The sequence below is a fragment of the Prorops nasuta genome, unplaced genomic scaffold (assembly GCF_024137725.1).
Source record: "Prorops nasuta isolate Cenicafe-Biocafe unplaced genomic scaffold, Cenicafe_Pnas_1.2 PNAS00030, whole genome shotgun sequence".
Classification (NCBI taxonomy): Eukaryota; Metazoa; Arthropoda; class Insecta; order Hymenoptera; family Bethylidae; genus Prorops; species Prorops nasuta.
The window spans coordinates 2,108,557-2,135,467 of NW_027116827.1; the positions used below are offsets into that span (position 1 = coordinate 2,108,557).

The window sequence follows — 26,911 nt, forward strand, 5'->3', positions numbered from 1 at the left end:
AGCGGTGGTGGAGGTGGTGGTCTCTCGCGCTGCTGCTGCTGGTAGTGGTGGATGCCCCTCAGTGTCCGGCGCGCCTCCGACAAGCGTGCTTCGGTGCTGCTGAGATCCTTCCATGCCATTATCGTGCCTGATATCGCTGACATTCGATTACAAGTTACAAAGCATTGCAGGCGAGAGACGAAAGTTTTGAGAGAGGACACTAAACGACTCAGATTCAAAAGGTATATCGTGCATTCGCGAGTTTTGGATTTTCATATACATATTGGAGGACAAGGTGTGCAGGTTGCTCGTTGTTATTATTGTTAACTGCTGCTGCTGCTATACCGTTGTTATTGTTGTTCGAGGGAAGGAAGCAGGAGAGAGAGAGAGGATGTTAAGAATCCTGATGGTATTGAGCTCGGTGATGCCAGTGGATAGGAGCGATGGAATTCCGCGGGCGTTGCTGGGGTCACGTCGCGTCTACTGAGACTCCTAGGATCTTCCGGGTACGCGGAGGTGGTGACGGAGAGGAGCTAGGAGAATACCCGCCGCTGCGGTTGCTTGACTGGGCGTCCCCGAATCTCGTCGAGATTTTAAATGCTGCATCATCCAAGTTCCGAGAGCCTTAGCCGTAGTGAAGCTTTAGGAACGCATAGGAAGAAGTGTCCGAGGAAATCGCGTAGACCGTAGGTATCGCGTGGCCTGTAACCAACCCGACCGACCAATTGACGACTTTGGCTTCGTGGAAGACTCGAGAGAGGGAGAGAAAGAGAGGAAAAGAGAGGAAAAGAGAGGAAAAGAGAGAGAGAGAGAGAGAGAGAGAGGATATACTTGGACGAGTGTGGAATGGCCGTGCTGAGGAAGAGGGTGGACTTGCTTAAGGTGGTCGTGGCAGACGGTGAGATCGATTTGGTGTCAGGAACGGTTCGTTGGTAATGGGGGGTTTAGGCGAGGATGCCTTGTCCCCGTCGTCGCCATCATCACCGTCGTCGCCGTCGTCACACGCCGTGGTCATCGAGCCGTCTCAACCCCGTAGTCGTCGTCGTCGCCGTCGTCGCCGTATCCTCGAGTGCCGGCTGGCCAGCAGCTGGGAAACTGACAAGAAGCAGCCTGCAGAAAAATCCACCTGCGGAGGCTGGGGGAGAATCCTCGTGTTCGCGACTCGCGTGCTCGTCAGGACCAAGGTCGGAGCAGGAGGCGCTGGAGGAGGAGGTGGAGGGGGAGGGGGTGGAGGAGGAAGAGGAAGGGGTGCCAGAAGAGACGGTAGAGGCAGAGGTGGAGGAGTCGGTGGTAGAGGAGGAGGAGGAGGAGGAGGTGGAGGAGGAGGAGGCAGAGGGGCTATCGGTAGTTACAAGAGAAAAAAGGGTAGCGCGGCTTTTAGCGGAGGCGTCGCGTGGTACCGAAGATCCGGCAAGGAGTACCGGGAGACCCAGAGGCGCTGGAGGAAAAGGTGACTCGCCGCCGAGATGCACCAGGGGCCGTATAGCGCGGGACTCACCTCAAACGAAGGTCGAAACGTGGCTAGGTTCGGTCTACGCACGGATAGCCGTCCGCTTCAGGAACGGTATCAGGAACGGAAGCGTCGGAGATTGCGGGAGAGGCGGGAACGGCAGCGACGAGGAGCGCCAGTAGGGGGAGAGGAGGAGGAGGAGACTCTTGGGAGATTCAGGGTTCCCCCTGTGGAGTCGCGACTGCAGGCGCAGGCTTTCCCAGCAGGGAACGAGGAGCGGCGTCAGAGACAATCGTCGCCGCGAGTTAAGCCGTCCGGGGGTGTAGTTTGCCCGTCGAATCTGTTCTTGGTGGGTTTGGTACTGTGCTGCCTCGTACTGCCTCCACCGGTACACCCGAGGCAGAATAATCGGCAGACCTGTCCCGGCTGTCCCCATCAGCAGCACGTGCACGAGATACACCGTGCCGCTGCTGCCGCCGCCGCCGCCGCCGCAGCTGCCGCCCCCGGTAGCACTGGTTCCAAACCGGCGTCCGCCCCCAGCCCGGAAGACTTTAGGCTAGAAGCGATCAAGCACCAGATCCTCACGAAACTCGGCCTGAGGACGAGGCCCGATGTAAATCGTACCCTAGCCACCGTCCCGAGGGACCTCGCCCTCGAAACTCTCTACAGGGCGGAGGCCCAGCCACCTCCGCGATATCCCAAGAGAGCACCCAAGCACCACGGAAATCCCTACTCAGGCGAGTTCATCTACGGAGGTGACGAATACTCGTACAGGAACTTTGATCGCGCCGGCCACACCACTGCGTCACGGGGTGCCAGGATCTCTCGTCCTTATTACGCTTATACCGATTCCCAAGATTCGCACGAGGAGATGGACGACTTCTACGCTAGGACCTCCGAGATTATCACCTTTGCCGAACCTGGTAAGCTTCGTTTCCTATATATATATATATATATATCTTAATTCCATTCTATTTCCTTCTTTCTCCTGACACCCTTCACCCACCCCTCTCGTTCTCACACGTAAGCACAATATTATACGTGAATATAAGCTTATAGCGAAACGACAAACCTATATAGCGATGTGAGAAATCTTTTTAAAGAGGCGCAACAAGTTCCAAGTGATATGCGCCTAAAAAGTAGCCGATGAAAATTTATGGCACGGCTCTCTAAGAAGATACTCGAAGACCAATACAGTTTGCAGTATCCATGTAGATCTCTCTGTAAAGGTTTCAGTGCTCTTGCAGCTACAGGATAACTGAGCCATTGTGAGCCGTAAATGGAACCTAGCGCCGGCGCCACGTCATTTAATTATAAGTCTCCGATCGCATGCTACCTTTACCTTTTTACTCGAACAACAATCGAACTTTTCCTTCGACGATCAAACCGCGTATATTACCTACTCTTAATTTATGCCGTTTTGCAATTTCACGCCCAGCTGCACCTATCCTTTCGCGCGCGTGTGTGCGTACTTTTCCTATATATACCTAACGTGCGTGTGAAAGCTCAAAGATCAAAATTTTTTTATGTCAATGATTTGCTGTGCAGAACGATTTAATATTTCGATTTCGGAATCGATTTGCGAGATATCCTCGATTCTTGTTTACGCAATAATAGTAGATTAGAGCATTACTGCAGTATTTGGAGATTTAATTTTTATCTAGTGTAATTATATAACTGATTGTGCAGTATAAGCATATAGAAGTGTCGATGTACGTACGATAGGTAAGACGTATATATCAAGGTAGAGGATGTGGGGGAGAATACGCACCGGTAAGCGATCAAGAGAGAGGTACATATATAATAGGGTCTATCTCCCCAAAGTATGATATAGGTGGAAGGGAAAAAATAAACTGATTATTTATTAGGATATAGAAAAAAAGAAACGTTTGTATTTGGATCGATCTTTCTGTTACTACAACAAAAAACAGTGCTTCCAAGCTATTGTTTTTTTACAAGATTAGTAAACGCTGAGATAAGAAGTAGCAATTTTAAAAAACGTTTCGCATGAATTAAAATTTCTTGAATGCATTGGTGTATAGTACTAAGTGCTGCAGTGTACACTAATAAAAGAAGAGAAAACATTTGAAGTGGAATGACAGAAAAGAGATGTGGAAAATAGCGAGACGTGGATTTATCGATTTGAAAAATTGATTTAGACTTAGTAAGAAATTCTGTAAGCTGACGGATTAAACAATTCTTTCGAAGTGAAATCGTGCGAGTGAACTGACTCCACAACTGATTGGATAACCTCTCCCAGAAAATTCCTCCGAAACTTGTAGCCAGATTGAAATGCGTTTCATCAGAGTTCCACGAGACATGAAGCTGGAAGATAATGCAAGGATCCAATTTGAATTTAAGAACGCGCTTCCTCGTTCAGCGTTATTCCCTTGAAATTGTTAGTCGAATGACTGATTAAAATTAATCAGCTTTCTCGTGGAGTTTCTTTGAATTCACTGCAAGATAATCGATGCCAGGTGAATTATTGTTTAGAGCTAGGTCAACGATAAAATACAATGTGTAAATGTAGCGTGAAATTGTTGCGTTTAGTTGGATAAAGGGGTAGTTGCGGTGGTTCGTTGGGGGGAAAAGCGTACGTGTGGCTTGTAAAAGAAACATGGCCTCGGAATGATTTGCGTGCCGAATTGTGTGGTAGTCGTGTAACTATGTAGCAGCTACCGCAATGTAATAACCGGCATGCACACCCAACTCGGCATTTGGACCAATTGCATAGCGCATAACCGCAAATTCCATGGCCCCGACTTTCCTCCATTAGCTCCATGCATCGTCCTTTTATCGAAGGAACTCGTTTCGCCAAACTTTGTGGGCAAACGTGAAATTAGGCAAAATAGCGACATTTTCGAAATACGTCAGGGATAAAGAGAGAGAGAGAGAGAGAGAGAGAGCACAAGGCGGTGATAAGAATAGGGCGGAGTGAGCTCGGGGATGAGACTGGTGAAAATAATTCGCCGTCGACACCTGAAGAGCGCTACTCGTGTGGATTTCTGATGGCCACACGGTTGAAGCCACGTGGCCTGAACTCATGGGTGTCGCGCGAACAGTCTATAGCTCCTTCCGTAGTTCAGTAACTCTAAGTTTAACAATAAGGGTAATAGAACTTCACAGGGTGGAACGGTCATATTACCCAGCCGGGACGACGGCACCAGCCGTTAGCCACGCTGAAATTAATGAGTTTGCTATTTACTTCTCCACCATGCAAAATCATAAAAGGAATTAAAGAAATTAATGAAAGATTCTCTCTCTCTCTCTCTCTCTCTCTCTATTTTGCATCACTCCCACTCTCAAATCAGCAAACGCAAAGTCTTGCAGAAAGTGTTGTACATATGACAATAGAGCGATTAATTGCAAAAAACAATTTGTTTATTGTTTAACGAGAAAAGAGTAGAGAATCAGTTCGGAGAGTGGGAAGGAAAGGTTGTGGCTCGATAGATTCGCAATCGACGAGCGTCAATTAGAGGAAGAATGTAACGCGTGTCTCGTTGTGCGATTACCGGCGATAAGTGTACGGAGTAAACACACCAACGCGTCATATAAATCGACGCTGCAGCTCTCGCTAGAAGCGTAAGTCATATTATTTTACAATTTCTCCATTGCTCCGCACGCGAATCCACCGATTTTTTAAATCGACTCCTGTAAATAACCTTTCTTAAAACCCGCCTACATTCCAGCCCACATTAATGATTCCTGGCGCAGACAAAGGGAAAATATAGAATTTAAACAAAGTAGGCGGTGAAATTATTTGGAAAAGTCTTCTCTCCGAGCGGTGTATGAACTGAATAAAAATTGAAGCAAAGTTTTTTACCGCTACGATAGCCATGCAGAGAAAAAAAAGAAGAAGAAGAAGACGAAGAAGAACAATAAAAACATTATAGAACAAGAAGAGAAAGAAGAAAATGGGGATAGAAGTACGTGTATGTTGTGCGAATGCTTAAAATGAAATTTGTCGGCGATTCGTACACGTGTCTGTGTGTGGTGGGTCATTATAGATATCCAAAAGGTTTGCGGGGAATCGCGCCATTCGACCGTGATAGGCGACTCGCGATGCGACGTGACGTGACGCGACGAGACGCGATGGAGAGGCGTTTTCGCTTAAATACCGAGCTTTCGCCTTCCTCTTCATACCCCCCCCCCCCCCAAACCCTCCTTCTTTCCGGCGTTTCACCTCGCGACTTCTACGAATTTCCGATTGCTTTGCGCAGCTTTTACCATCACAATGTGGCAGGTGTGTTACTTTTGCGATACTGCCGTCCCTATACATAGCCAGCGAACACGTCATTCTTTTTGAAGAGACTAAAGAAACTATAAAGCCCCATTCGCGCCCCCTTCCTCGTCGACATCGATCCATGTCCGAGCGGGGACGGAGAGGAGGGGCCGAGATGTCTTTCGTTCCATATTTTTTGTCCACGTGTAGCTCGAAATTTTCCAGTTTAACGCAAATTCCTCTCTGCTGGAAAATTACACCGACAGAGTCGATGTTGATCCCTGACGAGAGCATTAAAACGGTATTCCACCCTCTGAATGCTTGTTCAACAAAAACTTTTTAATTCGTAGTTTAATTACGCTAACCGACATTTTTTAATCTTCTTTTTAATAACTGCTGCACAACGATACTTCTGCCCATCAATTTAATCTTGCTAAAACTGAAAATCAAACCTAATAGTTTTTGCCATTTTCTTTTTCAAAAGAACTCAATAACAATGACATTCTTTTAGTACTATGCTTATATATGGAAACATAAACAATTTATCACACACTACTGAATTGTACGATGACTATAGACTTCATTTACAAACCGAGAGAAGTATTTAATATCTTTCCATTATTATTTGTGCATTCAGAGCCAAAATGGGTCTTAACATTAATGTATTTTTTTTTCCTTTCTACATGCAGTTCATAATCAGACTTCATTTTGCAACCACGCTGGTGTTCTTTTTGGAAGAGCTGGCGAAACTTGCACGTCATCATCGGAGCCCTCCTCTCTCATCAACAACGTATTTCACCGTAAAATTTAAATCTTTAGCAAAGCATTTCCACTCTGTGTTCGTCACTGACTTATTCCATCAAAGTGAAACAGTGTGAATTTCCGAATGAGTTTTCATCGAGAAAAATTTGTTCAACCTACTTAGCAGTTATTCATTACAACCATAAACTAAATTTATTTATACAATAATAAGTAATTAACAAAACAATGAATTGTTCGTTAAATCCATAAATTTAGTTTATCATTATTATGACGAATTTATAGCAATCAAGCGAACAAATTTTCCGAGCTTTGGCTTTTATCTAATTGATTCATATATATATATATATATATTTATTTACTAACCATATTTAAAATTATCTAAATTGCTATAATGCAACAATATTTTTTTATCGTAGAATCTCAAAAGAATGTAGGGTTGTTGGATCACTCGTACCACGACGAAGAGAATCAGATCTTTTGGATTCTCGGCCGCGCAAGGGGTAACGGAGGGCTTAATTGGAGAAAACACTAGCGAAGGGCTTCCACTGGAGTATGACTGCGATTTACGTAGAAATCTTACTAGTGAACGATCTGGAAGCCTCCGCGTCCTTCTCCTCTTCCTTCCATTGATCCCTCGTCTCCGTGTCGTAGCGCGCAAAACACTGGACTCGGTGTAATCGAATTAATTCGTTACTAGCGGGTGTTCGATTTGGAGGGTAGAAAAAAATCTTACATCCTTTTACAGTAATACAAGGGGGAGGGGGGGGGGGGGGGCTTGTCGGGTGGTCCTAGGGGATTCCCAATTAGGAACGAAGAGACTCCGTATAAAAGAATCGTTTGTAGTCTCGGAAAGTTGTTCTTTGGAAAAAAAATGCAATTCGACCGGTCGAAACCTTTCTAGCGTTATTGCAAATCGTAAGGAGTGAGACAGAAAGAGAGAAATAGAGAGAGAGAGAGAGAGAGAGAGAGAGAGAGAGAGAGAGAGAGACGGTATAGGAATAAGACGTTACGAGGCACGCGTAACTTTGCCAAAAACATATACCGCATTGGCATCCAGACGCTTTATCGATTTCATTTACTGGCCTTTGCGCCATACTAAATTTTCATAATGCAACGTTACACCGACCGCTCAATTAACGCACAAATTATCCCTCCCAATTTCCAGCACTATGTCCACTCTATTACGCGGAATGTCTCTCTAATCCGCTTCCACTATAAACTCTCCCCATCGTTCAATTATTACGAGTCGATTAATTTCACGCATGCATCCCCCGACTGTCCCTTATTTTTTCGTCGCTTTCGTCAAAGCAGACTTTCCCCCTGCACATTGGAACAACGAAAGCAGCGAGTGAAAATTTAGTCATTGACGCTTCGTGCGTGTTTTTCGTGTCGTTTTATTATCTTCCTTTATTAGAGTGGGATTCTTTATGAGCGCACGCACGATCGTAGATCGGACTGGAATGAAGTTGGCGATAAAACAGTTGGCGAAGTCGTTGGCGGAGAATGATCGCGGATAGTTTTGACCGAAATGGCGGAAACATAGTTCGGTTTGGATAAAGTTGAAAGCGCAAGACGAAGAGGAGGCGCGCACGAGCGGCTCGGCAGCAATATCCACCGGAACGACAACTATAAAGCTGCGCGTATTTAAAAAGTAAAACTTACCTGCGAGGCGGCGCGCGGCTTGTGTACGACGCGCTGTCGTCGCTTGGAATCGATACAAAGTTGGAGTATCTCTCGCGAGGATCGAGGAGAGTGTGAAGTGTGAGGTGGCGAGGAGTGGGGGGGGAGCGCGAATGCAGAGATTCAGGAATACACACGAGTTTTGCAGCCGGTTTACAATCTGCGAGTAATGCTAGCATGCAAAAACTATGCGTTTATACTCTCGCCACCCTTCCAAGCCACCAATATTTCCAAGCACTTGGACCCTGAGACACCGTAAGAATTTATGCTCCTCACCACCCTAGCTCGCGCGGACCATCAAAGCAACAACCCTTACCATTTCGCCATTTTCCCCATTTTCCCCATTCCCACGGCCAGGAGAAACGACAAATTTTCATCCACTCTGCCGCGTCCTCGAATGATCAAATTAAAAAAAATAGCTCACGGCCTTCGCATTCATCCCCTCTCAACTCCACGCCTACCGACAAAAATCCCCCTTAATTCCTCCTATCGACCAGCCTTGGCAAAACACGTGAATGATCTTGCAAATTTATTCGCGGCGATTCTGCGAAAAGTATTCCGTGCTTCGGATTCCTTTTTTTCTTTTCTCTCTCTCTCTCTTTTTTTTTTTTTAATGGAATATCGAAATATTTAACCGCGAAGAAATATAATTAATATCTCTCTCGACCAAGAGATTAGGTGTTGTGGTAACGAACGGGGATTATCGATCTTCGCCGTATATCATCGATCCCTGAAGTTGACGACTGAGGTTTATCGAGCGGAAAACACTGATGAAACGTATTTTGACTGGAATCTAAATGCTCAGCCAACGATTTTTACGATCGCGAACATCCTGCTCAGCATTCGGCCAGTTAGAGAAAATTAGGATAACAATTGGTGAATTTGATTTCCTTTATTACCAAGCATATTTCACTTTTTGCTCTGGCGCTCGACTTCCGCAATTAACCCTTGGACCGTCGTTCGCGAAGATCCTCGTTTATCGTAAAATATATGATAGCTGGATGTAGTTAAAGATCCGGCAGTCACGGGGGATGAACTAATCTTCCGAAACTTGCACCTTGACACAGAAACTCATCGAGCAGTTTGTACGTCCACATTTTTATCACGACCATTCAAACTTAATCTTGCGACATTTCAATTCGTCAAATACCCATTGCAATTGAATTTTAGTCAAATAAACTCAAAGGCGACAAAACTATTACCAACATTGTACGTATAGATAATTCAGTTTACTCGACAAACACGAACAGTTATTTGCAATAGTCGAATTAATCGGTGCTGGTGCCTGTTGGAGAGGATCAAAAGCCCGTCTAGTTATTCACGAATATCAATGGAAAATTGTAAATTAAGCCTACACTATGCGTTAATCTATATATAGGCATATATGCACAAGAACTCTGATCAATCCAGATGAAAGGTATATACACCAGGAAAAATTCTCTAGTTCACATTTCGATTTCCTTAATTCCTCTCTCGTATGTATATAGTGGGCAATAATTTTTACAGATTGTAGAATAGAAGAGAAAGGGTTGGGAAAGTGTAAGAAGGGTGCATGGCGAGTGAGGAAAAAATGCCGAGTCGAGTGTTGGTAATCGCGAGATACGTATATAGTGTACAGTGTGGCCGCGGGTGGGGGTAGAAGAGCGATACGACTGGAGGAGAGGGAAGGTTGGGAAGGGGTTGTTTCTTCTGTCTCGAGCTTTCCAGCAGCGTCCGTCTTTCTCCATGATGCTCGTCCATTGGACTATAACCCTCCCCCCCTCGGGGCTCCTCCAACCACGAGGCACTCTCCTCGAACGATGCCGCTACGCTGTAAGCCTGCAGTCATAATTTTGGCGGTTTATTGTGCCTTGAGTTTTTCATGTTCAAGAGGAAAAGTCATTACTCCTGACAGGGAATTGCGCAAAGTGTATTACCAGTCGCGCCTGGAGACAGACGACTCCAGTGAACTCCTAGAGTCCGCATGGCTGGCGGCCCTACGCACGCCACTTGCCAAGAATCATTTGCTCCGCTTAATTAGTTCTTGTATCGTATAGGATCATCCCTGTATACTAGACACGGCATATCGAAACAAATCTACAACTATTCGGACCCGTAACGCACCGGGACGACATTTTTTAAAAAAGAAAAATTAGGAAATGTAAATATCTTCTGTCGTTGTTCGACGCAAGAGAACGCTTAACCTATAGTAGTTTTCGGGGCTCTTTCGCCGAGAGCTTTCCCAGAGGAGCATCGACGTGGGAAAATCGATTAATTTAGGCCGAGACGAGAAAGAGGCAGGGGTCGCGCGTCCTTGTATAGCTGAGCGCGCCGCGTCGGGGGCACTTGTGGCTCGGCAGAGGTGATTAAATCCTTAATTATCGCGTCTGCCAGACTTTAAGCGCACTCTAGTGTTTAATGACCACTCGTAAATATCGCGTGCTATGGGTATTCCGCTGGAAAAGCGCGATTGCTCCTGCAAAACAATCTTTTCCACAAAAACAACACCGACGCTGCTTTAACAAAATGCTTACAACGGAAGTCAGCTATCCTCTCATTAAAAATAAATTGCTTTGCATATATATATATATATATATATATATATCTCAAAATTCTCCAAAAAGACCCGTCCATCCTGCATGCTTCTTTAAATGTATACAAATGTTTATATAAATGTATCGCAATATGATAAGGAAACAATATAAGAGTGAGAGATGCCTTGATAATTACTAAAGACAAGGCATTTCACAGAATCTCGAGCTGCATGGCAAAACGCTGTCTCGAGCGTCTAAATCAGAGATAGGGTGTGTTACGCACCGCTATGTCGAAGGAATTTTCAATGGGGTGTTCGTACGGCCAATTGGAAGATGGAATGGAGAGGAATTCCATAATGTGGGGGATTAAATGGTGCGTGGATGCGAATAAGGAATTTTCGCGAACGTTTATTAGACGATTAGGAGAGGCTGGTATAAGGAAAATTGGTGTCTGACGCTTCATAGTGGAGATATCTGCTCGTTGGTCGTAGCAGAATTTAGGGAGAGAGAGCAAAGAACGAAGAGAGATACCGTCGTAGATGCCGGCCATTATACTTGCTCGCCGGTTGTTCTCTTTTAAAAGGACTTGGCGTCGGCTCTTTCCCAAGGCGATTCTTTATGAAAGCTTCAGCAGCCGTGGCTCGTAACTCGCGATTCCTAACAGTTGCATCCCCCTAAAATCCACTAAAACCCCCACCAGCGATCCCTGCGAAATCCTTCCTCACTTTCGCAGAGCGTCACACGTAGCTGGACGCTGCTTGACGAATTTTTTTACGACGCCCTACCTACCCCCACCGCCAGAAATCTCAGCTTACAGCCAACATTATTTTTGACAGATCGCCCGATATCTTCCTCGTCGTTCTCTCCACCCTTTCCATACAGCGAGCTTCGATATATGTAGGTGCGCTCGTCGCAATAATCATAACTCTCGGCTCACCGACACAAGCACGGATCTACAGTCCCACTGCCCCATTCTCCTCCGTGCTACCCCTATGCTCCCCTTCATTCTATATATACGTTTACGCGAGTGTGCGCCGTGTTTATCGTAACGTATCGCTGTAAAAGTTTTCCTTCGACAGTTTCATGTATTATTATAGTAGAGATTGTCGTGTTACGAGCGACACGCGAGCACGAAGTAACGTTTTTCTCGCGTTAAATGTGCGCCGGTACGGATACCGGTCACTACGACCACTACATTGCGACCATCGCGTCATTGGAAAAATAAAAAGAGCAATTCGTTCTCGCCTCGCCTCGCCTCGCCCTCCTAACGCTAATAGTCCTCCCAAGGTCGTCAGGGATTACGAAATAAAGAGCGTCCTTCCAATAAATCCCTCTACGACTCTTCTCCGCGGTATTCTTATTTGCGAAACAAACCCGGATCTCTCTCTCTCTCTCTCTCTCTCTCTCTCTCAAGAATAGCATACAGATGTGTGACCGAAGAGAGCGGGATCGACGATTACCACGTGCCTAGACGCGTTCACTTTGCGAGGACACGAAAGTCTTTGGAAGGTCACGACATCGAGGCTGACGAACCAGGACGAGATGAACTAGTTGGAGGATAGTTTTCTCAAACTCACCCCCTACTCCTTTAACCGAAGCAGAAACTCTCCCATCGATCGATATAGTCCACTCTTTGCGATCTATCGAGCCTCGCCTGACTTTATCCGACCGATTATAGAAATTATAGCTAGAGTACCATTTTCCTCCCTCACCTCCCCTCCCCCTCGTCTCTAGAGGATACTCTGGCTGCTGGTGGGGATGGAAAATCAAGAGAGGAAACGTAACGTAACGGGAGCGTATCGAGATTCACGACGGTGTTCTCGCGAAAGCGATTGGATCGAGAAGAGAGCATAGAGAGAGAGAGAGAAGAGACGATATAATCGAGTTCGTTCAACCTGGGGGAAGGAATTCGAGGGACAAGCCGGTCAGACGAGGCGCGCAGGGGTTAAAACTCGACCTTCCACAGATCTGGTAGTATGTACGAAGAGAGTTTCTCTCTCTCTCTCTCTCTCTCTCTCTCTCTCGGTCGCTTTCTGCATCGAGAGAGTATCAGAACTGTGTGTGGAGGCTGACGGTTCGAGATGGCTTGGAGTGGGGCAGGGTCGAACTCATGGACGAACGAGCCGACGGATAGGACGGCTGGCGCCTGTAGTCAGATCGATGCACGTGGCTCCAGCTGGGCGCCGCTCTTCGTACATCTCCTACACCCCCTTTATTCCCTCTTGACTCCCATCCACCCGCCCGCACTACCACCACCACTGTCACGCCGCGCCGCACAACTCGCCACGATCTCTATCCAAGGCTGCCACTATTCTCCCTCCCCCTCCCCTCCTCTCTCTCTCTCTCTCTCTCTCTGATCCTAGCTCACTTTCTTTCCCTCCTCCCCTCGCCACCCTTTTTTTTATTCCTCCTCCTCCTTCTCTTCCATCCACACGAGTACCATCTCTCCTTATCCCCACAGTACCATACCACACGCACACTTCCGCAAGCAGCTCCTCCTCTAACGTACTACTCTTTTCCTACTCGTTGTAGTACTACCACTCTTTCTCCACCTCTTTCTTTACTGCTTTCTCGTGCTATACCCACCCCCGTCCCCCATCCCCACCTTTCCCTCGCCATCGCCTTGCCCCATCTTTCTCTCCTTTCTCTTTTGGTTGTTCTTCCTTTGCCGGGGGCGACACACTCCGCCAACAAGCCACAGAAAACCCGAGAAATCCCAACGAACCTCTATAGATCACACCGCGTTGTCGGGGCCGTTTATGTGCACGCCGGACATGCACTGGAACTTGCTCTCGTCACCCTGTCTCTCCGCCCCATCAACCGGAACCTCCTCCTCCCCGTCTCTTCGTGGCCCCTAAACATTCCTAAACCCTATAAACCACCTAAATCTCTAATTATACCCTCCCCCCCCCCCCCCTCCTCTTTCCAATTAGCAGAATTAAGCAATAACGCATTATACGGTTTTCCGAGGATCAACCTAAAGAATCATCGTTGTGTTTTCGAATATCTATTCTGTGTTTCGCGACAAAACCAACTGCGCGATTTACGTGACGCATGCCGAACGGGCAAGATCGGTTTAATTAAACTTGGCCAATATCGCGTCTAGCTCTATTTCAAACGAGTCTAAAATAGTACTTGAAATTCCAAGCGACTACGGGAATGGAGCAAGTATATAACTATGTACTTTTAGCAGGAGTGTGTGTACGTCTGTTACCCGTGTGTTTATCGTGTACGTGTACGCGTATATACGTATCAGTAGAGATACAATTTGCTGGCTCCATTCTCCATATAGCTATATCAGATCCGGGTGGAAATACGGGTATAGGAAGAGTTAGCAGCGTCTCTCGCGATTCGCTGATCATTAAAATCCTCGCTGCATCCCCAATATTTTCCCCGTGACATTTCACTCTGGCAAGTTCGAAGAGGAAATCTCCCAAAGCATAACACCTTATAACCGATCTTTTATTCCTGCAACGTTTTAATCGCGAGTCCATGCAAGCTCGTCCTAGATATTTCCCTCGATTTATCCAGGACTCTTCTTACGCGTCCTCGGCTCATTTCTCCCGAGGATATTACAGGCTTTTTCCTCCTACTCTCATAGACAGTGAAATTCTGCTGGCTAATGGGTCAGCGAGCTTTATCGTTGAAATATATGCGCGGAGTGGATTCTTCGAGGATTCATAGGCATTTCTAGGATCGCCTAATTTATCATAAAGGAAAGCCCCGTGGCTTTCAGCTGCGTGTTTTCGCCTCGAGCAGATAGGATTGCGGCAGCTTACCGGCAGCTGGACCGGTTGCCGCTCACAAATCATCCGGATTCACCGAGTAAAACACTTCTCAATCATCGAAAGCTCCCACGGTCTACTTTCGTATTCGCCGCTCGGTCTAACCCCCCACCCCCCCCCCCCCCTGCTGCGGTCCTACGTCGAATTAATACACTTTAACCTAGATACGAATCTCGCGAGAATCTTCTTCTAAATTATCGACCGATGCAGCGCTGCTCTATCGCTCAAAGTTGTATTCTTTTTTTGTTTTCAAGGTGGGTTGAAATTTTGCCATTAGTGGATTGAGCAAAAAAAAGTGATGATGGAAATGAGAGTTCGGAACGCGCATGGCGGATAGTTGGCGCGGATTGATTCTAATCTGGAGGGTACTGGGTAGAGGCGAATAGGATTGGGACTGGGCGTAGTTACGTCAGATGCGTCATAGGTGCTTAAATGCATGCATCGTGCATCGTGTATTACGGTAAGAGAGACCACGTGGCGATAGATCTGGATCAGGGTTACCACGACTATATCTGACCCTCTTAGTTGACTAGTCGTATTACGGTCAGTGCATGGTCCTACACAAGGGACTTCTCTATGCCTCTCCCTCTCCCTCTCTCTCCCACTTCTCACCCCCCTAAACGCATCGCCATCACTCGCCTAATTAGATTCCTAACGATATGTCCACTGACCAACACTACCAATCACTTTAAACGCTTTTATCAACAGTTGTTCATCCTCCTCCCTACATTTTCTTACTCCTCCTCCTCCTCCTCCTCGCCCTCTTCATCTTTCGATCCCTCGCATCTCGCGCAACCTGTACACCGTAAATACCGCTCGTCCAAAACCCTCAACGCCCATCTCTCTCGCCTATACTGCGATATCTCATTCCGACGAATGAAACGAACCAAGTTTTCATTTGACACGTTCAAATGACCGAGTAATAAAAGTTCTTTTAAAATCAACGCTCGACACTAAATTGTATAAACTTTGCCTACCAACGATACAAGAGAGTATCGTCGATGAGATTTTAAGGAAGATTCTAAGGTTAAAATGTCGTAATTCTCATTGACAAGGAAAAATAGTTTTCCTAATCAGCGGAATGAACCATGGACCGTCCGCTTCCCCGTACTCCCGTGTCCTGCGTGATTTCACCAATACTCGCAGCATCGGCCAAAGTGTCAAATAATTTTGTCGTCCGACCACGTCCCACATTTTTCACTTTATTCCCGACTTCTCTATAGGTTGGATCAGCACCGTAGAAAAATCAATTGTTTCCAAACGTTAGATCCGTTCTATCTTGATTCGATTTGCAATATTGAATGAGATTATCCCTATAAACTTGTAGTTATTAAGGAATAATATCCGTAAAGTATTCGGTCGTCTGACCAGATCAAACTTTACCCACTTTGCTAGCTTTTTATTCAGCCGTTTCAATATGACGCGACGCGCTCGATTCGTGATAGATATTCCTGCTAATAGTCGAGCTGTTGTCGGAAAGTTGGAATCAAATATTGCTCACTAGTAAATCGAAAGTTCCAGATTACTCGTCCGTTATCCGCAAGCTCTGATCGTATTGGAAATATCGCGGCTATTTCATCTGGGAAAGCGAAATAATGGAATGCCCTTAGCCTCCCCATACTTAGCGGCTAGCCAGATCTGGTATGGTAAGCACTTCTGCTCTTCATCCATCTATTCGACAAATGATAACAATTCTTTGCGAAGGAGCTTCGTTATTCTTGCATTTCTCTATTTGTGAATCAGCGAATAGCCTCAGGTTCGTGGGTCTAATTTATTTCAGAAACAGAAATCCTCCATTTGCCCCGACGAGACTCGAGGGAAGACTTCAACTTCGTATCGCTATATCGATTCCTCTCTCAGAGACAATCAAGCAACTTTTCGTCGATGGATCCGTCGATGATAAATTATAAGGCCTGTCCACTGTACAAAGAAACTCGCTGTATATCCACCAGAGAAGCATCATTTGTTTCTCAATGAAATACCAACAATTTGTTCATCCGAGTGCAATATAGTCGCTCCTTCATCCCTCGCCCGAATCACCGCGCGCGATTCTCCACATTCTTGCTCCCTGTTCCCTCTACTGCTTTTACGGTCCTCCTTAAGGATTCGTCACATAAAAAAGAAATACAAACCAGCGCACGAGCTCTGAAATTGCTGCTTCGTCCATGAATTACATTCCATCATTACGTAGCTCGCTTGGAGATTTGCAAGCGTATCACCTTGTCAACCGGAAAGTGTCTTATAGGCCCTGGAGAATTCGTCGTTACATTCGCGCGTATGGAGCAAGGTTTTCAGCGAATTTTTCTCCATCCATCCCATCGCACTTCCGGTTGTTCGGTGATTTTTTCTTGGAATTTCGCGGTGGAATTGTCAGAGTGGCCGATTGGTAACGTCGATTTCTTTTCCCGGATCGTTAGTCAACGCGATTTCCGTACTGGGAAAAAGTGCAGTGTGTTGCTCTAGCTCCCTCGATATCCCCACCCCTTCCCCCTCTGGTTCCATTCTGCTACCGTCCTTGGTCCTATCATCCTCTTCTGCTCTCTTCTCGATCCCTTTCACCCCCCTCCCCTCTTCCTCTTCCTCCTCCCTTCCTCCTTTACTATATAACCCACTCGCCCTCTCGCCACACACTCATTTCGTCTTCCTTTCGTTCTCTCTAGCAAACTCCCGACTCTTCCTGGTAACTCGTCCTTTTCTCGGTGTGTTACCGTACTACGTCGCGTCTTAAATGGACGACTTGGCGACGAGAAGACCCCTCTTTTCTCCTCGCGACGTCTTCCACGTTAAATTTACGGCGTTCCTCGCCGCGATCGCGCTAACCCCGATTACGAGAACTTGCAATAAGAAGAACTAAAAAGCTGAACGAGGAAGAGAAAGGTATAGACAGTGAGAGAAGAAGAGAGGTTAGAGAAACGGAAATCGAACGGGAAGAGGAGTAATAACGAAGAGAGAATGAAGCACGGAAGTGACGATTTACTGTATTTCCGGAAACGAGCAATAAAAAAAACTCTCCAGCGATCATCTTTCATTTTTAGAGCCCCACTTTAAATATCCACTCCTTTGAGCTGCGAGTCGAGAGGGTTGGCTGCTCGGGGGTCGAGGACTTTGTCGATGCGCGACTAAACGATGGGAAGTAAAAAATAAGTACGTCAATGAGCGAGTGAGAAACAAGATGTGGGGTGAGGGGGAGGAGGAGGAGTAACAGGATGCTGGAGGTTGGGGAATCAGGAATTGGGGGGCGATAGGTGGAGGGGGGGGGGGGTGGATAGAACAGGATAGAGAGAGAGAACATAGCTCGTGGGATGATGGTTTTGCTACGTTTGGCACGCTTTTCGGGCGTTTGAAAAAAGAAGATGGGAGGAAGGAAGGAAAGCTTTCGCTAGGAATAAAGGGGAGGGAAGAACTGCGGTGATAGTAATTTATTGTCTCCTTGAAGTGTAGATTTATAAAACAGGTATCGAACGCAAAATCGAATAAACGCGAGGGTCGGATTGCTGCTTCGCCCGAGAGAACCAATTCAGAGAGAGAGAGAATAGATAGTTTGACGAAACGGTATCGAGTAGCGAGAGTGAGGACTCGCGCGGAGTTACCGCCAAATGGGATTGGAGAGATAAGACCGCGCGGGAGATGAAAAAAGTTTCTTCGTACTTCGTAAATGTCGCATAAATAAATTATCTCCAGTCAGATGCGGAAAGATAAAGAAGACAAGGTGGTTGTAATTTAGTAGCAGATATTCTGCCGGACCGCAGTAATGCAGATCGAGACGCGCGGTATATACGTATACGCATATAGCAGAGTTTTTTCGTTCATCCAATCGTTCGATCGAGGTGATAAACGCAGCAAGGAAATTTCGAAATGGAAACCGTAGAACGAGCAGTGAAATGCCTTTTTTTCTAGCGAAAGGTCGGAAAATTTGTTATTATTATGTTTTAGGGTACGCCATTCGCTATCCGCATAATACAAGCCAAGTTTCTTTAGTACAGCGAACGGCGCGTAAATCTTTGCCAACGAACGATCTCGGTATATTGCTCCTCCGAAAGCTCTTATCTTACTCGAAGGCCTCGCAATTATAACTCTCGATCGTTCGCCAATCTCGAATTACCTTGAAACGACCTTCCAACGAAGCCCCTCGCTTCTTTGGAAATAAGAGGAAAAAAGTCGATAATGACGAGGAGCTTTGTCGGTGAGATTCTCCAGTATTAATATATATATATATGTATGTATAATCGATTGAAATAATAAATAAAAGTGGAATAAGGGGTGTAGGGAGAGCTGCGTTTAAATGCTGGCTGGCTGGCTGGCTAGAATACTGTTTCTACTTGGTACGCGCGAGCAGTGTGGAGGAGATTTCCCCTTAAAGGGGACTGGATAGCGCGATAAATCATAGGAGTGGTTGGCAAAGTTCACCGGCTATCCTCCATCGACGCACGTAATACCTTACAAGGTGTATAGGCGTTACCGACATTGCCAAGTCATTTAGCTTCACAGTAGTATATACAATTGGAGTTATTGCGGAGATCCGGTGTATATGCCTTTTAGCCAGGATCAATTTACGAACTATCTTATACGCGGGATATTAACCGAGAGGGAGAGGGAGGGGGAGAGGGAGAGAGGGAGAGGGAGAGAGAGAGAGGGAGAGGGAGAGAGAGAGAGAGAGAGAGAGAGAGAGAGAGAGAGAGGGAGAGAGAGAGAGAGAGAGAGAGAAGAAATCTAGGAATAATAAAATCAAACGTTGATTCAATCGTGGTATATTCGTAAAACATCGATAATACCATCCCTATATATTTTTGCAAGAATTTCGCATGGCAGAGAGATGTGGAGGGGGAAAGGGGAAATAACGAGCGAGCGTCTTTAACCCAAAAACGGAAAATCCAGCAGGCGAGTGGAGGTGGAGGTGGAGAGTGTCAACGGATGTCGTGTGGGTGATTGCAAATTTATTCCATTCTCTGGGCGAAAATGTATTTTCTCGGAATGGGGGGAGGTGATCGATATAGTTGAACGATCGCTGGTATCCTTGGTTATCGCACTTCGTTGACAAAGGCAATACGCGGCCATGTAAAGCCTATAACATTCGAACCTTGGCCGTGCTAATAGATTGATTCGCTCGATAACGCCTGACCACGTGGATTGCCAGCCGCTATAGTCACTCAGCTGCGTTCCACTCTGCTTCACCTCTCGTCCCGTCCAACTTTCACCACCCACCGATTGATAAGCGCACGACGATTAAATTATTTCTCTCCGATAAAACGTCCCACGAGTTTCACTCGATACTCCTCCTTGTATATATATATATATATATGTGTGTGATTCTTGAGCACGCGAAAACTTTTAATTTTTAAATCACCCCTCCTAGGCTCCACCCCTTCTCCTCCCCTCGAGAGAAAGTCTTTAATGGATCATAATCTCCTCTTCAGGAGAGAATCGTTTCGTCGAGACTCGCGCGAACTTGACAGTTTCAAGTTCTTTTCCTTCCACTTTGCTTGCACGCCGTGAAAGACGTTGCATGGCATATATCTGGGTGGAGATTCGAGTAATGATCCTGCCAAGTAGTTTATCGTTGGCAGAAGCGAGCGAGAGAATTAAAATTGCAAAGCTGTCGCGCAGTGATCGATAACCTCGTTTTCCAGGACCTCGGAAGTCGATGGCGACGATAGCGTTGCATTTTTCGTTTTTACGCGTGCAAAAAAGGGATGTTTGGGTATTGCAGGGGGAGAGTGATTTGGGGAGGAGGGAGGAGGGTGGAGGTTGGAGGGTGGATTTTCGAGTAAGGCCCAGAAGAGCGAGTGTCGAGAGGTTGGAGATTGGTGGATGATGGCGCGCGGTGTCGCATTGCGACGAAGGGGGCAAAAGGACCCATTGCGACCTCGAAAAGTGCGACACGACGCACTCGAAACTCGAGCGAGGCCGGTCGAAAGTCGAACGACTCTCCTTCTTGGATAAAGCTCTGACGTCTCGACCATTAAACCGTAAAATGAAATTCTGGACAGTTTCAAATGTTATGCATGTTCCATCCCCTCACCCCCCCCCCCCATCAATATACAGCAGCTCTCCTTTTTTTTTACTTTCTCTCATTGTCTCCTCCCTCTTCCCTCTTCCTCGAGGAACCTTTCCTATTTCCCCTCTCCGCTATATACCAATCATCGATTTTTCCTCTCCTCCCCCTTTGCTTCTTCCGTTTATTAGTCGGCGAAATTATAGCGGATTCGTTCTGCAAGCTTTTTGCTTCGACCAGGCAAGCAACGCTTGCTGAAAATTGCATTATATCCGATCGAATGAAGCGGTGGATCGTTTCTCCAGCGAAAATAAGGAAATTCTGGAAAGTTTGAATGATTTCTTTTACTTTCTTCTTTTTTTTTCGAAGGATCGAGCGAAAGAAAAGGTATACAACATGATCGCGCATCGGATGGAGCTGATAATCTTTTTACGGATCATATATGGATGGCGTTGTTAATTAAGGGAGTAAGGTGAATCCTCTTTCGTATAAGTTCTTCCCCTTGGTGTCTTTCGCAAGTTTGACCTTAAATCTCTGTCATGGAAAAAGTCGAGGGGTGGCTTTTGCTGGAATCCCGTAACAGAAATACGCTGGTAGGATTAGGATTGTGTGGATGGGGAAGCGAAGAGAGAGAGAGAGAGAGAGAGGGATGGAGGAAAGTTGTGTGTGGATGGACAAGCATAGAAGAATCCACATGCAGCGGTGAGTGTTGTAGAATGCTCGTGTAAAAAAAGAAATGCCGGAAGCACGTGCAGCACGCTGCTTTGGATTGCGAGCTACGCTATCGACTCCTCTCTCTTTCTTTCTCACTCTCTCTCTGTGTCTTCCACGGCTCCACCATTTCTTCCCAAAAAACCGGTAAGAAACTCGCTTTGTTAGCGACTATTCTCTTTGAGGAGGAAAAATGGGTATAGGGATCAGCTTGGGGGAAGAAGAGAGGGACGAAGAGAGAATTGGAATGGTAGCCGCAATTGCAAGTAGAGGAATGATCGAAAATCGCGATATGTGCAATATGCATAAAATGCATTATTTATAGAGGAGAGCCGGTGGTGTGTTTTGCACGAAAGAAAAGACGACGAGCGAGTTAGCGAGATAGGAAATAAGTAATGAGGCACGTGCCTCGGGCATTCTTGGCGCTCTCGTATTTCACGGATACGACCAAGATTCTCGAAGGAGGAATTACACGAGCTTTGGTGTGATATGAGGGAGACGTAATGAATGATGCAAGCGCGTGATAAAAAAATGTATAAAGGGGTGGTAGAGAGGTGTGTGGCGTCTTTAAAAGCCGGGGTAGTTGAAACCGAGTGGATACACGAGTATAGACACAGACAGTCAGACGGTGAGGAGGAGGGGGGGGGGGGAGGAGTATAGGTGGTGGTGGTTTAAAGGAGGGAGGGAGGGGTAGAGAAAGAGTAAGGAAAGACAGTGGTCTTTCCCCGCACTTAAAAGGTTAAGCGCGTTGTTGGGAGGCCGGTAGGTTGAATATCTCCGAGAGGGTAGAAGGAGAGGAGGGGGGAGGGCTCGAGGGTTGGGTGGTGGCGGCGGCGGTGTTGGCGGCGGTACTGTGGAAGATCCGGGGGTCGAGGGGAGGGATGATAGTAGGAGTGGCGGTGAAGGCCGGGCCGGGGGCGAAGTGGGGTGCAAGGCGGAAGGCAGACGGGCGGCAGACACCCCATGCTTATCCCCACTCCACGACACTCCGGTCCATGACTCACCAAACCGTTAAGGGATGAAGCCGCCCTGCTTTCACTCTACACACGCTCTCTATCTTCAACAGTGTGTGCGCGCGCAAGTGTGTGTGTGTGTGTGTGTGTGTGACGATACGCTCTGTATCTGAGGGAGAGGGAGAGAGAGCGACGCGAACGCGCGCATTTCACTGCACTCTATTCCGGTTCAAGCATACACGTTCGTGTTTCGCTTCGGTGTGTTTGTAACAAGTCTGGTCAGAGTTATCTGCACCCACTGCACAAGTTGCACGGGGCTGTGCACGCGGGAATTCCTGCACGCGCAATCGCACCATTGCACTCTCTCTCTCTCTCTCTCTCTCTCTCTCCCTCTCCCTCTCTCTTGGTTGGACTCGCTATCTCTATCCGCATCCGTCTGGGTGGTGTAAGCGCGTATGTATACGTGGTGCATGCTGTGCCAAAGGGTCGTGCGTCTGCGTGTGGAACTCGTGCGTTACGCGTACGACATCCCCTCTGGTGTAATGCAGCAGAGTGGCGGCAACGGCGGCGGCGGCGGCGGCGGCGGCGGCGGCGGAGGAGGCGGTGGAGGAGGCGGTGGTGGTGGCGGCGGTGGCGTCGACGACGACGGGGCCATTGGGTGGGGACACCGTTGCACCGCGAAAAAGAGAAAAATCGTCATAGCTCGCAGAAAAATCTAGCCGGACATCTTTATTATGGATGCTCCGGCGTAATTAAAAGCTGCGTAAATCTCCGCGTGAAAACGCATCGCTGCTGTTCGACTTTTTCCTTCTCCTCTATGATTCTTCCTCCCCCCCTCGACTCCTCAAACCCCCTTCCCCCCAACACTCCTCCACCACGACCCAAGAATCTTTCTTTTTCCATCCGCAGCTTTTTATGCAGATCAATGTTGGTTGTCTAGTCACGTGGTGGTTTCGCCTTTCTCTCTCTTTGCTGTTCCAGGGCGCACGTTGAACGGGCAGCCGTTGCTGGAGTTCTCGGCGTCGAGGGGGGGACCGGGACTGGAGCCACTGAGAGTGAAAAGGGCGACCCTCTGGACAAGAGTAGAGTTTAGGCACAGCCATCATTATCAGCGTCATCGACACGCGCAGATCATCCAAAGAAACATCACCCTCTGGGTATTCAGGGTACGCTGGGGTAACGCGACCCATCTACGAAGAAAGGTATATATACGAGCATTCGTTCCTCTTGTTCTTCCATAAAAAAAAAAAAAAAAAAAAAAAAAACTTGCACAAGCAGAGTCCTCGTAATTTCCCGCGTAATCGTGCATATAGACTATATATATAAAAAAATACTGCTACTATCTTAAGCTGCCTCACGATTTGTCCGATGCGACTTGCAACAGTCGTGAGGTTTCCGCTGACCGAGAAGTTTCCAGCCAGAAGGTATTATGTACTCGGGTGTTATTCGATTAACGAAGTTACTACACTTTAATAATACCAGGCTTACCTCTTTCATATTGCTGCAATCCCCCGATTAATTCCACGCGAAATTTGCACGCTCCATCTTTTACAGGAATTTGGTCAGCATCTTGATCTGGTGACGTCACTGGCGATGAGCGTGGGTCAACTGGGCTGGCAGAAGTTCGACGTGACGAAGGTCGTCAGCAATTGGTATAAGGGTAGAGCGATTTCTGGCAGGGGCAAGCTGACGCTCTTGGTGGATTGCACCGGTTGCGGATCGCACGTTCACGTGTCGACCTTCGACGGTCACTCGCCACACGTGATCGAGTCGTCCTTCAATCATAAAGGCAGGCACCAGCTCCCTTCTTCATATTAATTACCTTTTTAACGATCATCCTTGCGCCAGGTCGCTTATTTTATTACGCGTCTCAGTCGCTTTCCTAAACCGTTGCTATATATAGGTATATACATATAGGTATACGTATACCTATATACACACACATGCAAGCTCTCAATGCAATATCAGCTTAATGACACGATACTCTGCCACGGCAGCGTAGCGGCACTCGCCGATACTCTTATAACGCTTGCACAATCGGCCAATCTTTGAACGTAAAGAGAGCTCCATAAATCCTACGTTTAATTAAAAATCGATAGACCAGATGTATCGTACATATGTATATGTATTCTGTTGTATTAGCTGGCTCGCTTGCCTCATGAAGAATTAACAGGCCGGTCGATTGATAACGGATTGCTTTCCATGTTCCGAATGCTCGTTTAATTTCACGGCCATTAGGCCGAATAAATCTTCGCTCCTCCTGTCATCGGTTCTCAATGAAACTGGATTGTCGCAGGTGGTCAAGACCCAGATAGGCCATTTCTGGTGGTGAGAACGGATCCGGCGGCGGTGAAGCGTGTCAGGAGACGAGCGATAGAGTGCAGCGGTGCTATCAAGGGCCAGTGCTGCAAGCAAAGGTTCTACGTGAGCTTTTCGCAGCTCGGTTGGGACGATTGGATAATAGCTCCACAAGGGTAAAGCTTTTTTTTTTTCTGCTTATTATATAAGAAAGAGCATATATATAGGCCTCGTTGCTCCCGAAGCGAGAATAAAGTGATCTATTTAACGAGATAAAAACAAGTAGATATATCGAGTTGGAGTCGGAGTATAGTAACCGAGTTATCGAACGGCTGTGTTCCGTCGACGTGGTGCGTCAAGGTGGATAACCTTGGGCCGGTGGCTCGAAGGGCTTGATCGGACAGAAGTTTAGTCGTCACATTCGTAAGGCATCTCTCGCGTGTCTCGCTTCGGTTCAACGACCCCAAAGTCAGACATTTATAAATTGTTTATCGAAAAAAAGTTGGAGAAATGATTGGAGGATTATTACGAATGCAGGTACTACGCCAACTACTGTAGGGGTGACTGCGCAGCTGGACACCGGACGCCGGATACGTTCCTCAACTATTACACCCACGTGATCGAAGAGTACCGGAAGATGGACCGTCTGGCGGGGATGCAGCCATGCTGCGCACCTTTGAAATTCTCGCCGATGTCGCTGATCTATTACGGGCCGGACTCGAACATCATCAAGAGGGACCTGCCGAAGATGGTGGTGGACGAGTGCGGCTGTCCCTAAGAGCTTCGACCGCTTCCGTTCTCCAAGGAACTCAAGGAAGAATGCGGCTACGACCGCCATCCAAAGAACCACGCGCGATTCCTCTCACACTACAGCCTTCCAGTGGCGGCAGCGCCGCTCTCGATCAGTAAGGTCAGGGTACACAGGGGGTTTCGCAAATTATGTACTGTGGGCGACGCGTCCCGCCGGTTTTAGGCGACGCTAGATGGGCCGGCTGACACGTTCGCCATTTCAACCGGAACCTACACATGTTACCCGGCGCGCGGCGAAATCAGACTGCTAAAACAATAAGCCGTCGTCGTTCGCGAACAGTTTCTAGTTAGAATAATCAAATTGACGAGTCTAGAAATAGATTGGCGCACGGACAGGCTAACGAGTGATTTCGTGGGGAGTGAGAATGTTTCAGGGTGAAAGAAATAGAGAGAGAGAGAGAGAGAGAGAGGGATGCACGACTGATATATATTATAAATATATTCGGTGAAATTTGTGCAACCGCGAAGCGAGAGAATAGGAGTGTGTGAGATAGCGAGGGGTGGTATAAATGGAAGAAAAAGAGAAAGAAAGCGATTGCGTGCGTGTGAAAGAGGGTGTGTATGAGATAGAGAGACAGAGTACAAGAGAGAGACCATAAAGGTGCGAAAAGGCAACAACCGTGATTCTTAATGAGAGCTTAGTCTTTTTTTATTAGTTGCAAAAAACAAAATGAAAGTAAAGAGATACTTCACGAGTATAATGTATATATATATAATACATACACATGAGGTGATTCAACCCGAGTATAAATATTTCACACAAATACGGATTAAGGTTTAAGTGTAAACAATAAAACTCAATCTAATTGCCTTGTTTTTTATGCGAAACGTATGAAAGTATTGAATAACGATTTAACAAAATAAATAAAACACTATTAAAAAATCTATATATATATATATATATATATATATAAAAGCGCGCGAGGGATGATAAGCCGAGCGTGTCCGGGACGGAGTTTTTGGGGTTAAAATGGGGTGGGAGGGGTGGGAAGTATTTAAGAGTTCAAAAAATGGGCTAAGAGAAAATTATTATTAATTGTACTTAATTCTAAGGATCGAGAGAACAGGGTTGGGCGGGTGGGGGGTCTTCACGAGCGTGTGTAAGTTTAGAAGATTTTACAAATGCTGAAATTACAAAACTAATAGTCTGTCCAATTTTACTATCTTTGGGACACGAATAAATACACACACACACACACACACGCATACACAAACACACATGTGAACCCACAGCATACGCAATCCGTACATAGCTTCATGAAACACGAATCCAACATGCATACACTTGACACTATACCGGAAACACTTGTGCAGAGGTAGGTGAGGAAAAGTATGGGATTAACTTGGGAGAAAAAACAAACACACACATGCCGAGTCTGTACTATAATCTTAGGGCATTTCGTAAGTTAATTAACTTAATGAGAAAAAAATCACAAACACTTACGATTACACGTTACTAATATATTGTATTCACAAAAGTCTTTTTGAGATATTATAATGGAGAACGCGCACGGTTCGAGACATTCGTTAGTCCGAAGTGTGAGAGTGATTGATTGTACGTGTGGGGAATGAAAGAAAGAGAGAGAGAGAGAGAGAGAGAGAGAGACGTGTGTACAGGATATGAAGAGAAAAACAGGAGGAATAAATGTCGCAGCGAAAGAGTAAAAAAGGGAGACGCGATCAGAAAAGTAATAATTAAAACAATAATAAGACAATAAGAAATTTGAGCATCTCAGGTGCCTCTCAGGCATGTGGG

General features: G+C 46.6%; 1 protein-coding gene across 1 annotated transcript; it reads left to right on the forward strand.

Annotated features, from left to right (window-relative positions):
- Window positions 1-1,344: 1,344 nt before the first annotated feature.
- Actbeta (Activin-beta) lies at window positions 1,345-26,111 on the forward strand. The gene is made up of 5 exons (XM_066742565.1): window positions 1,345-2,352; window positions 23,029-23,249; window positions 23,602-23,836; window positions 24,344-24,521; window positions 24,883-26,111. Exons 1-5 carry the CDS (start codon window positions 1,446-1,448, stop codon window positions 25,121-25,123), a joined length of 1,782 nt encoding a protein of 593 aa, XP_066598662.1. The 5' UTR covers window positions 1,345-1,445; the 3' UTR covers window positions 25,124-26,111.
- The last annotated feature ends 800 nt before the right edge of the window (window positions 26,112-26,911 follow it).